General features: G+C 54.0%; 1 protein-coding gene across 1 annotated transcript; it reads right to left on the reverse strand.

Annotated features, from left to right (window-relative positions):
- Window positions 1-517: 517 nt before the first annotated feature.
- On the reverse strand, window positions 518-4677 carry Znf703 (zinc finger protein 703). The gene is made up of 2 exons (XM_038327181.1): window positions 4319-4677; window positions 518-3363 (listed from the first exon to the last, which is right to left on the reverse strand). Exons 1-2 carry the CDS (start codon window positions 4565-4567, stop codon window positions 1837-1839), a joined length of 1776 nt encoding a protein of 591 aa, XP_038183109.1. The 5' UTR covers window positions 4568-4677; the 3' UTR covers window positions 518-1836.
- Window positions 4678-12671: the final 7994 nt, after the last annotated feature.

Below are 12671 nucleotides of genomic sequence, written 5' to 3' on the forward strand. Positions count from 1 at the left end.
GAATTAGTTGAGGCCTCTCAGCCTGTAGCTCTCCTTTTGGCCACGAGATGGCGCCAGAGGCACGTCTCTGATAGCCCTCCCGCCCGGCTTGGGATAAGGTTGCTGGGCAGCCAGCTTCAACCCTCCTTCCTGGTTCCCTTTCTCAGCCTGTAGCCCTTGAATTCCCGTCCAGAGGAAGATCCACTTTCACACACGCCCTTGCTCCACTTTGCCCCCAGGAAATGCCAAGGCCTTTGAAGTAACGCTGGGAGCCAAACAACCAAAAGGGGGGTGGGGAGTAAAAGTGCTTTTATGTAATTTGTAATACATTGGTGCAGGTCCCCTCAGAGAGGAAGGCAGTAAACTAGTCTTGGAACCGCAGTCTCAGAAGGAAATCCTAAATCCTTTAAAGAAAAAACCAAAACAAAACAAGGGCATTTGCTTAGGTGTCTGGAAGTGGGACTATGTTGAGGCAAGAGAGAAACACACCACGGTGTGAATATAGCCAAGTATTCCATTTATTAACAAAATAGTCTTAGCAAGGGAGAGCTCTGTTCACCCCACGAGAGGCCCCGCAGCCCCGGCGCTGCTGCGTAAGACCGGGAGGGAGGGAAGGTGTGGGGGACAAGACCCCGGGAGTCTTTAATCCACTGCAGGAACCCATGGAAACCCACCACCAGCTTTGGAGATTGCTGGCTCAGGTCTGGGACAGGGCGAAGGGAGTGCTGTGATCCTAGGGCTCCCTGAGTCCCCAGCCTGCCCCCAACAGAGCTACTAATGTTGTCTGGTCTGATGACTTTGGGACTAGTCTGCTTTGGAGGGATCCGGCAAGGATCCCTGGCCCTGCTCCTATTACGAGAGGAGGGCAGGGGTCACAGTCCCAACTAGGGAGAGGAAAAAAAAAGATGATGATAAAGTACTCCATAAAATATAAAGAGCAATTTCGTGCCAGCGGGGGGGTGGGGGGGACTTCTAAGACGCTTAACTGGCTGTGGCAGGTCCCCAACTTCTGACAATGTGGCTGCAGGGCAAGGTGTGGGTCCTTGAAGGGCCAGGAAGGTAGGTAGAATGGACGGCAGGCTCGGTGGGAGGCCATTGGGCCACTGCAGGGGAAGCCTGCTGGTGGCACCTGGACTCTTTCAGCTGAGCATCCTGGAGGAACAAGGCTGTGATTTGATCTGAAGGACCAGGGCCCAGAACCAAGAGCTCATGTAGGGGAAAGGAGGGTTGCTTGAGACCGGGCCACAACACAGCAGCGTTCTGATTCAACAAAGCTCGGGACCTCCAGCCACCACGGTCGTTCCCCTCGACCCCCCCAAAAAAATCGTTACAATTTTTTTTTTGTACAAAGGAGAAAAATTAAAACGTCACATGGAAAGAAACAAGAGGGGACTGAAGGAAAAGGGAAGAGATGCAGTTTTAACAGTTAAGACTCATGCAAGAGACTGCCCAAGATGAGAAAAGTATTGAACCCAACTCTCCCTTCATTCCTTAAAACCAAACCAGTCAAAAAAAAAAAAAAAAAAAAAAACCCTTAAAACATATACCTAAGAAAAAGAAATCAAAAAAAGAAAAAAGAACAGGAGAGGGAAGGGGTTTGTGTAGTTCTCTGGGTGGTTAATATTATTATTTGAGGAGACAGACTTTTTGCATACCACTGACTCATGTGGGCCATTAATGCACTTATATTCCCAGCTTGTAAGCTAACATTATAGTAAATAAATACACAGTCCGATGGGGAGGGGCTGGGCTGGATCCTGGTAGGGGTAAGCAGTAGTGGAGGTTGCAGCGTCGAGGGCAGTGGGACAGGAGAGGAAGGGGTGGGTGGGGAAGGGCTGGGAGGGGCCAGAGCTGTAGTTACTGATATCCGAGCGCCGAGGCGGAGGCTAGTCTCTGTCCATACAGCGCATATGGCGAGTAGTAGGGTCCGGCTGTGGGGAGGGATGGCACTGCCAGCCCCCCAGCTGTAGATAAGTGGCTCTTGCCATAGGGGTGGTATCGGCTTAGCCCCAAAGTGTGTGGACTCCGCAATGACAGCGATCCGGGGCTGCCTGGGGCAGCGGGCGGGGGGAGATGCAGGTGGCAAGAAGCTGCCGCAGCAGCCGCTGCTGCGGCGCTGCCCAAGCTCGAGGCCCCGGGGTAGGCGGCCAGAAGTTTCTCTGCGCCGGGCAGGGCTGTGTGAGTCCGTAGATGGCTGAGCAGCTCCTCGGAAGTGGCAAAGCGCTTGTCGCAGGGCCCGCTGGCCGCCACCCAGTTGCAGCTGTGTGGCAGCGGTTCGTTCTGCAGCATGAAGCCATAGGTGTAGAGAGGATGGCCCGGGAGCGCGGCCTGGGCGGCGCTGGAGGACAGAGCCGCGGGTTGCAAGGGGTGCCCGGGGTACACCAGTGGGTAGCCACCGGCCTTAAGGCTGGGCCCGGCCGGATCATGCGCACTGCAAGTGGAGCAGCTAGAGCCGCCGAGGTGTGAGGCGCTGTGGTAGCCTCCCAGGCAGTAGGGGTCACGGCATAATCCCTGCAGGAAGGAGGGCGGGGAGGCCCCGGTGAGCGGGCTGGAGCTGGGGGGCTTGCCGGGTGGCAGGCCCAGGCCCCCGGACAGCTGGCCTCCCACTAAGCCAGACTTGCTGGGATCCAGGCCAGGCACGAACTGAGACGGGTAGCCGGCATAGGCACCCACGATGGAGCCGTGGTAACCGATGCTGGAGGGCGGTAGCGGGAACACCGAGTGGCCTGGTTTGTAGGGTGACACTGGAGCCACGTGGCCGGCCCCCACCAGAGCGGAGGGCGGCTCCGACTTGCGCCCTGATGCCGCGGCCTCTGGGCCACCGTGAGCCGAGTCCCCGCCGCTGCCTCGGCTCCCAGCAGCTGGCTCCGGACTGGGTTTGGCTTCCTGGTCTTTCTTGTCCAGGTCCCCTCCGCCGGTCCCGCCACCGTTCTTGCAGTCTGAGTGGTGCGGGGAGCCTCCGCGGGAGCCTCCCGGTGAAGACGAGTTTGACGAGGTGGAGACCGGCGCTCCATGCGGGGGAAAGGGAGGACAGGCAGCGCTGGGGACCCTGAAGCCAGCCTTGTCTCCGGGGGACGAGGAGGACGAAGAGGAGGTGGAGGACACCGACGAGGAGCCGTTGTCTTTGCGGGAGTCGCCGCCGCTGGAGCCCTTGGAGTAGGGCTTGAAGCTGGACTTGTCCTCCGCGGGGGAGTCCCCCAGCTGCTTGAGCGCGGTGGCCGCGGAGGCGGTGCCAGGGGCGGAGCGGCCGGGGTCTTTCTCCGATCCCAGCCCGTTGGCCGCTGCGGCTACCGAGTTGAGCTTGGACGAGGGCGGCGGGTCGGGTTTGCCGATCTGCGAGCAGGTCTGGGCTAGCAGTGCCAACGGACTCTTCTTGGCGTCCAGCTGTGGGAGACAGTGGCAAAGGGGTGGGAGAAAGGGGTGAGATTAGGAGACCCACTAAGCGCGCAGGGACGCAAAGCAGGGCACTGGCGGCGCGACGGGGGCCTAGCGAGAAGAAGGCCCGGCTGTGGCGGAGCAGCCGGGCAGAATGGCACTTGCGTTATGGGTTAGTCCCAGAGTGTGTCATGGGCGCTGGCACGCAGGAGAAACGGTTCAACACCCGCCCTCCTGGTTAAAGGTGACTTCTCTGGAGTCGGGGTGGCGATTCAACCCCTTTCCATCTAATCTCCCCCTCTTCTTGGCCCGGGGAAAAACTTAAGCCTTTAGTTTGGGAGAACTTCGTTTGGGACGGGTTTCTGGTGATGGCGCTCGGGGTAGAAGCGGGGAGAGGCGCCTTCTAAAGGCAGAGCTGCAGTTGGCCCTGTGAGTAGCCCCTCCCTCTCTCCTTGTCTCTCTCCCTCCCGGGGAGGACACCCAGAGAAGTGGGATGAAGAAAGACCGGGATCGCGAGTGCCTGGGTTTTCTGCAGTGTGCCCCAATAGGCCCGGGAAGATGCGGGGGAACCCGGGCGGCTTCCAAGAGAACAGGTCGGGGTGGAGGCGAGGGAGGTCCAGGAGCCGTCTTTGGACAGGACACGGGGGGGGGGGGGGGGGTGGGGCGGAGGAAAAGTAAAGGAGTCTGGGCGCGACAAGAGCAAATCCAGTTCGACAGAAAACACGCATCTCCGAAGGGCGACTGGGCAAAAACCTTCCACCCGGCAGTCTAGGGAGAAACCTGGAGGGTCTGATCCCTGCCTTTCGTCCCTCCTCATGAGGTCCGCCAGCGTGGCCCGCCTCGGGAGTCGCCTCTCACTGAGCTACGGGTGTGTGTGTGTGGGGGGGGGGGGTGCGCAGGGAGCAGGCCCAGCATGGGTGGCGGAATGGGTTCAGCTCTGGGTGGGCAGCGCCCGGAGACTGACCTCAATGGGGCTGACGGGAGTGGAGGACAGCGGCTGCAGGTACTCCGGGTGCAGGAGGTGACCGGTGTGAGCGCTCAGCATCTTCAGGACCCTGATAGGAAGCCGGTTCGCCTGGCGCAGGGGGTCCGCTGGGGGCAGGAGGGACACCACCGCCGGCACCGCCGGCCTCTTCCCGCCGCCGCCGCTGCTGCCGCCGCTGCCGCTGCTTTCGGGTGTCCTTGGGTTAGATCCAGCGGGCGAATCGCTCATTTGGAGGAGGCAGCGCCACTGGGGGGGCGGGGAGGGAGGGGAAGCTCCGGGAGGCGAGCTCCCGGGGCGGGTGGGCTCGCTCCGCTGCGTCGAACGCCGTGCAGCAGTCGCTGCGCCTCGGTGCCGCCTCCCCTCCTCCACCGCCGCCGCCGCCGCCGCCGCCGCCGCCGCCGCCGCAACCGCTAGCCCAGGCAAGCAACACAAAAACCTTCGTCTTCCGCGAGCTTCACGTCAAATAGCCGCGATCCGCAGCCACACTTCAAAGGGATCGCCGCGCCCGCCCAATCGCAGCTCTCTCCCGGACCCCGGGGCGGGGAGAGCGGCGGGCGGAGGCGGGTGCCGCCGGTGGGCGGGGAGAGTCTTAAAGGGCCCTCGCCCCCCTGCCGTCTCCCAGCCGCCGCCGCCGCTGCCGCGCGTTGGGACTGCTCCCCTTTCCGGGCCGGGCTGCCCTCGCCACCGGGTCATACAAGGGATGGGACTGTTGGACGCTGGCTCTGCGACCTCCCTTGCGATGGCTCTCCTGTTGCCGGCTGCTCCCCACCAGCACCAGCGCGCGCGCTCGTGTGTGTGTGTGTGTGTGTGTGTGTGTGTGTGTGTGTGTGTGTGTGTGTGCGTGCTGGCGGAGGCTGTCGCCAGTGTCTGTGGTGGGGACGGGGATGGGAGCGTCCTTCTCTGGTCCTAAGATCCAAGCCTCTCCCCAAGTCCGCCTGGGGGGCGGGCCTTGCCTCGGGAGCCGGGCCCCTTCTCCGAGCTGCTTTGGCCAGTTCTCTTTCCCCTAATTGGCCTCTCCCGGATGTGTTCACTTGGAAGTGGCGGAGCCTCGGGGGCATCCACTATTCCCAGGGCGCCGCGTGAGCCGTTCCAACTACTTTGAGCTTGTCCAGTCAGTCTGCAAATTTGAAGGACTCCCTTCCCGGTGAGATGATCTAGGTGAAACGCGGTACCCGGGCTAAGGCGCGGCGCCTCGGAGCGCCTGGAACGTCCCAGGGGCGCACTGAATTATAGATCGTGTGTAGGTGTGTTTCAGGGTTCTCGTCCTGTGTAAAGCAGTAAAGCTTCCTTGCTGTGCTGTGACTAGCTGCTATTTGGCGACGGGGTGAGGGGTAGCATCATCACAGGAGAAGCCTGTGTGTCCTAGCGGGTCAGGGCTCCAGAGATTGCCCCACCGGTTTTCCCCCAGGGAAATTTCGAAATAAAACCTTTTTATTAATAATAACAGCACTCTCTCGGATTCCCCCGAGCCTTCCGGAAAAAGTTATGTATTCCTACTGGGTAGAGATTTTACATAGTCATGGACCTGACCTTAAAGTTCTCGACCCTTGGCCTCAATCGGGTGACACTGGTCCTTTGTGCCCCAGCTCTGGAGTGACCACTTCTGCTTGCCCTCGGCGGCCAGTGGAGGCGCGCTGGTGTCGCCATTCCTTCTGAGTACCACTTTCCCAGTGATTTGTCACTCACTCCGATCATCAAGGACTGTCCTTGTAGGTGTAGTGCCCCAGGGCTATCTGGTTCTGAGTCTAGTGCTGACCCACCCACGTCTTTTCTCTGACTCTGGTACCAATGATTCAAGACAACGTGAGAACCCAAGACTGGGGCAGGAGATTTCAAAGGGATCTTCAAAGTGAGAGAACGGTCATGACCTTTTTGGTGCTCTGGAGAGAAAACGGGGGGGGGGGGGGGTTGCAGGGGGCAGGAGCAGCTTCCAAGGCCACACCAGTCACACACTAAACTCAAGCACTCCCTGGCTCCACACTATCTGGTGAAAAGAGTGTATGGATTTCTTAGAAATTAACCAACTGTCCCCTCCCTCATCTTACAAAATTAGTTGTAAACCAGCGGCTAGCGATGCCCTGACTCTGATGATATCTTCCATTATTGCAGCAAGAGGGTTAGGGATGGAGGACAGGAGGGTGATCTCATTTATTTTATGGTGTCAAGTTTTGATTCTCACCCCCATTAGCTCCGCTCATTCTAGTCTTTGCATTCTACCCTCGTGGTCGCTGCCAACACTTATCTTTAAGATTCTACTGCGGGCTGAGCATTGTGGCTTATGCTTGTCCACCCAGCATTCAGGCTGGCAGGAGGCTCACATCATGAGTTTGAGGCCACCTTGGGCCCTATCTAGTGAATTCCACATTGGCTAGTGCTACAAAGTGAGACTCCCCATCTCAAAACAAAGTCCACTGCAGGGGCTTTGAAGTATCAGTCTGCACAGTCCTTTGGCCTTTGGAAGAAAAGAGCTGAAGAAAGATAGCCTGTAGAAAGGGCAGTCTTTGTGAATACCTTGGAGGAAGAACTAGGAAGAAGAAAGAGCTTAGCAGGCAGATGAAGTCTTCTTGATTACTGTAAACGGTCCAGCTGCAGGAGTGAGCCAAGAAATCCTTCTAGGACCCGAGCAGATGTGTGTTAGAAATGATTAATGGGACATAAGTTGGAGGGGAAGAGAGGAGACACTTAGGAATGTGGGTGGGAAAGAGGGACCGGGAGGCAGAAGAAAGACAGCGGAGTGTTCACCCTTTGACAAGTAGAAAGATGTCAAATGAACAATGGAAGAGAGGAAGGGTACAGACAGGATGTAAGGACCTGGGAAGGGGGCAAGGCAATCTCCCTATGAAGTAAAACGTTGTCCTTTTAAGAAACTTCGTTCTATAAGCTCAACACAGTCACATGGGCGGGGAGAGTGATGCCAGACAGCATGCTGTCTGGGCCAGGCCTGCTTCCGGCTTCTGGCCAGTGAGTAGGACATTCTCCACAGCATACACAGAGGGTAGGGACACCTTTGGGCTGCTGGAGAGGGCAGCAGGGTTTCTTTGACTGGATCTATCCAGTTTCCTTCCGAGAGGAAAACGAAAAAGGAAAAAAAAAAAAAAGACATACTGAGCTAGGCCAAAGGCCTAATTAAAACACTTGCGGATTATTAAAATCACTGTTTGACATTTGCTTAGCAAAATTGTTACCCCATACAGAGCACTACGCTGGGCCCCAGCCGACTGAAAGGAAGTTCACTTTTCAAAGGCATGGCTTTGCCACCTGGGAGAGAATATGACTCATTAATCAACTGGACCGTGTTTGCTGAGGGCCAGCTGCGGGCAAAGCACTGTATTAGGAGGGTGGTTAAAAAGTCCCCGCAAAATGTGGCCGTACAGGGCCGATGGCATAAGTCTTCCCCTTGCAAACGTGTAGCAGATGGATGGGACCTTGTTTGCCAGGCTTTCACCGGTTGCCCTGGGAATGGGGAGCCGTGGTAAAACAGGACAGGGTTAAGGCTATTTAAGGCTGTTTCTATGACACTGTAAAGAATGAGCTGGATGCTAGGCGTCTCTTTTTCCTTCTGTCACACAGGCCCTCACAATGTAGCTCGGCCTGGTCTAGAACCCATGATGTCCCCAACAGGGATTACAAGTGTGCTTGGTTTTATGCTATGCTTTCCATAGTCTTTGGATGCTGTAGGCAGCCCAGCTAGGTCTGAGAGTGAAGAATGCAATTGAAGATACTGGATACCAAGAGGCAGGGCGCTTGCTTATATAATGAGGTTAGGTCCCTGGGAGCCAGGCCTTTAAAGCATGCTGCCATGGTGACCCTGGGCACCTTACCGCCTCCCTACAACCCCCAGGGCTTCAGTTTTCCCACGCATAAAATCTAAGAGTGGCCATCCCAGACTCAGGAGGCCCCATGTGGAGTGTTGGGGCAAGGAGTCCCAGGTAAATGATGGCTGTGATACAGTGTATTGTTAGCATCTGAGCATGGATTGGGAATTCTGTGGCAGCTGACCCTCCCCTAGGCTTTAGTCCGATGTATTCTTTTATTTTTTTTTAATGTCCCTCAAAAGCTATTGGGGGGAAAACCTTTAGAAAATTGTGAATATTTATAGATTTTTTTCACAACTTCCATTTACATAAAATTTGCCACCCAGGAAAAAAATGCCTGAGTCAGGTGGAAAGGAAGAGGTGGCAGATTTGTTGTGAGGGGTTAATGGGTAGTTTTCACTCCTTGCTGGGGCGGAATTGCTTGAATGATCACCTCTCTGCATAACACTCAAACCATAATGGCAACAACATGAAATAATATCTCACTGGGTAACTATTTACATTTTTTTTTTTTTTACAAGCTGTAAGAACTCTACAAAGTCTGTCTTGTAGAGGACTTGGTTTTCCTTCCCTGCGTTTAATATCTTTCAACAGCTGGCAATTACTGCCTTGGCCAGAAGCCCTGATTTAGCACAGTGCACCCAGGGTTCTGGAGGCGGTTTTTCTCAGCTGCCCCACCCCAGGCTTCAGACACCGCCTGGGGCATGACAGGGTCACTAAGGACTGGTGGCAGCAAACTGGCGAGAGCCAGGCCAGCCAGCCGCACAGGAAGACTACTCGACTCGGGTGACCTCACGGTCCTGTCATTACAGGTGTCCCAGGGCATCTGCCTTTTCTTGAATTTTTTTTTTTTTTTTGGCTTACCTCCCACAGGATTGTGGTTGCATTTCTTTTCCTTACCCTCTGTGTTCTTACTGGCTAGCAGTGTTTGACCATCAAGGCAGTACTGAGGCTGTTCTAAGCACGTGCATACACTGTTTCCCCTCACCCCTGCAGAACCCTGGGAGTAGGTTAGCCCTAATCACAGAGGAAGATGTGGGAGCCTAGGAAGGTTAAGTAGTTGGCCAAGATCTGGTGCAGTTTGTGCCTGGGGATTTGCCTCCTCTCTACTTCCCCTTTCTTTTTGTCTGGCCCATCTCCTCTTCCTTCCCTCTCTCACTCTTTCCCTTGTGGTGGTACGACCTAGGGTGTTACTCATGCTAATTCAACACTCAGCTGTAACGCCAGCCCCAAATGCATATATGAGTTTTACATATACAGGGCTACTTATTTATATCTCATCTCACCATATTCATAAAAAACTTCAGGTAGAGAACTAAAGTTTACAAAATGTTGACTATATGACCATGTGAAAGGAATCCCCCGTGCTCTCCCCCTCTGCCCATGCAATTTTTGGAGACAGGATCTTGCTATATAATCCAGGCTGGCCTTGAACTCACAATCCTCCTGTTTTAGCCCCACAAGTCCATTGTGTGTGTGTGTGTGTGTGTGTGTGTGTGTGTGCGTGTTAGAGGATTGTGTGTGTGGAGGTCCTAGGATGCCCTAAAGAGTTAGCTTTCTCCTTCTACCTTGTCAGCCAGAATTTCGAACTCAGGTGGTTAGGCATAGCTGCAAGCGCCTTAACCTTTCACAGAGTCCTATCTCTGCCCCCCAGGGAGTTCTTCTGTGCCTCTGCTTATGACAGATTTCAGAGTTGTTTTGGGCAGGTTTCATTATCCCTTGTGCAGAGCCAGCAGGAGAGTTTGAAAGTCACCCAGCAGTGATGGAAGTAATTTCTTCTCAACTCCTTCCAGTTAGTCCTATCAGCTTCCTTCACCTCAATTCCTCGGTGGATGGGGGGGAGGGGGTGCGGGGGGCGTGGCAACTCCTGATAAAAGGAGGGGGGAAATTAACTCCTTTCCCTCCCCCAGGAATTTCCTTTAGAGATGAGGCGGGAAGAGGGGCCGAAGGAAATGTAGACCACAGTTTATCTTCAGTCCTGTTCTTTTGATTCAGGCCTTTGAGCAGGGCTCTTTGAAGAAGTGTTTTCCCTTATCTCCCATCAGCCCCAGGGAGCCACAGGGGCTGGGTGGGGAGGCGGGGGTTGCAGTATGGTAGGTGTGCTTTTGAAGTCTGCCTTCCTTGCTTGTTCGGTCCTCGTACATCAGCCTGGGCATTCATCCTTGATTACTTTCATCCATTTAGGTCTGTATGTTTCTTAGAAACTCGCCGATGGGTGTTGGAGATCAGATTTAGGGTCTTGCACACGCTAGATAATTGCTCAAATCCCAGGCCCGAAACTTCCCTCTGAAGCTGGGCGGTATCTCACCCTTGTTAACAGCCTGTGCTCCAGCTGAGATAGACACTCAGGGTTGCACACAGGGCAACGTTTAGTGAGCACTTGCTGGATGCCAGAGGCTGCTCTGAGCACCTTGCAAGTACTAATTTGTTTATTTTTTTGCAGCAAATCAATCGGGGGTACTACTGTTGTGCCTTTCTTATTGTCTTCTATGTGAGGCACTCAAACCTACAGAGGTAAGCCATTTCCCAGGTTACACAGCCAGGATAGGGTAGAGCTGATACTTTAGCGCAGGTAGGTGGCTCAGGCTGTTTGTAAAGGCAGACCTGAAGGGGGAGGGATTTGCTCAAGACCCCAGCAGGACACACAGAAGACAAACTCTTTCATAATTTTCTAGAGGGCAACTCACCCCCTGCTGGGATTCCCCTTCACCATGAGAAATGGGAAATATGGTAGAGAGGGAACTGAGGCTGAGAAAGGGGTGAAGGAAACATCCATTCATCTGTGTAACCAGATTGGATTGATTAATTCAATGGAGCATCCTCTCAATGGCTCTTATGGACCCCTTGGTAGGTGTGGGCCTGAGGCGATCCCCAGAGGGTAAAGAGGGACACGACTGTGTGGGAGCCTAGGCCTCAATTTCAAGAAAGGGAGCATGTGCAGACCTTACCTTTGAGCCTCACGGGCTCTTAGAGATTAAACAACAGAGAACCGAGGAGGCCCAGTCTTAGCTCCCGCTTAATGTCTGCTGTAGTTTGAATATGACAAGTTCCTGAAGACTCCTATGCTGAAGGTTTGGTTCCATGGTGATGTTCACAAGAGAGTCTTTTAGGGAGACTAGATCATGAAGACATTGACTTCTCAAAGCCTTTTAATTGTGTGTGTGTGTGTGTGTGTGTGTGTGTGTTAGGGTGCCCACAGAAGACCATGTCAGATCCCCTGAAACTGGGGTTACAGGTTTAGAGTCACCCAATGTGGGGGCTGCTGGGAACTGAACTGGGGACCTCTGCAAGAGCAGCAAATGCTTCTTCTGACCCCTGAGCCGTTTCTCCGGCCCTAGTCAATGGTTTTATCAGCTGATGAATTCATAATTCCATGGCTGTTTTTAGGAGGTGGAGAAGACTGGGAGGTGGAGCTTAGCTGGAGAGAGCAGATTTCTGGAGACTCACCCTAAAAGGGGATATCCTGTCCCTAGTCCTGGTTTCGCCCACTTTCTGGTCACATGTTTTCTGTCATGATATTTGGTCCTAACTCAAACCCAGAGGGAAGGGGACCAAGCCACCCTGCACCGAAACCTTTGAAACCATAAGCTTCAAAATAATTTTCCAAAATAAATCTTTCACTGCTTTTTTTTTTGGCGGGGGGGGGGGGCACAATGGTAGAATACTCCTACTATCTCTTAAGTAACACACATTCCCTCTCCTCTTTGGGGACAGCATCTTGCTATATAATCCGGGCCTGCCTGGAATTTTCTTACTTAGTCCAGGTTAGCCCTGCAACTCATGATCCTCCTCCCTTTTAAGTACTGAGTCTATAGGTATGTGTCTGATAACTCAAAGATTCATTCAGATGAATCTGTGGGTACAGGTCTCATTCTAGGGTTGGTTGCACACCTTTCCCTTAAGTATAAGGGGGTTCAATCTAACAAGAGTGAAAAGACCCCGAAATGGTAAGCAGGAACCACGCCTACCCCTGTGTCTCTGTCTCTTCTCCTTTTTGCTTCCATGTGCTGAGTCATCAACACCTGGACCCAATGGGACCTGACACCCCAGAGAAGATCCGGGTGGGTGGCATTTCGTGCACATCCTAGTTGTGTAGAGCAGACATCATGTGCTTTTGACCTTTATCATGAGATTTGGTCATGAAAGTCATGATGTTTGTATGATCTTTCCTCCAAGTTTGTTCAGCGTGCCCCTTGTTAAGCCGTCAAAGACACATAGCCCCAAACACAATCATGCAAACACACCAGAAAAGGAATGTCAGGTCCATGGGTGTACACCTGAATTCCTGGCATTTAGGAGACTGGGGCTGGAGGGTCCTGAGTTTAAGGACCTGGTCTATGGAGCAAGATCATGACTTAAAAATAAATAAACAAACAAACAAACAAAAAACATTAGCAAAAATAAAGTTTCTCAGATGATGTCTTTTTTTTTTTTCGAGACAGGGTTTCCCTGTAGTTTCTAGAGCCTGTCCTGGAACTAGCTCTTGTAGACCAGGCTGGCCTCGAACTCAGAGATCC

This window comes from Arvicola amphibius, chromosome 4 (assembly GCF_903992535.2).
Source record: "Arvicola amphibius chromosome 4, mArvAmp1.2, whole genome shotgun sequence".
In the NCBI taxonomy this organism is placed as follows: domain Eukaryota; kingdom Metazoa; phylum Chordata; class Mammalia; order Rodentia; family Cricetidae; genus Arvicola; species Arvicola amphibius.

Coding starts and splice junctions, on each gene's coding strand:
- Znf703 (XM_038327181.1), bottom strand. CDS start 4,567: ATGAGCGATTCGCCCGCTGGATCTAACCCAAGGACACCCGAAAGCAGC. Junction 3,364..4,318: donor CTCCCGTCAGCCCCATTGAG/GTCAGTCTCCGG, acceptor TGTCTCCCACAG/CTGGACGCCAAGAAGAGTCC.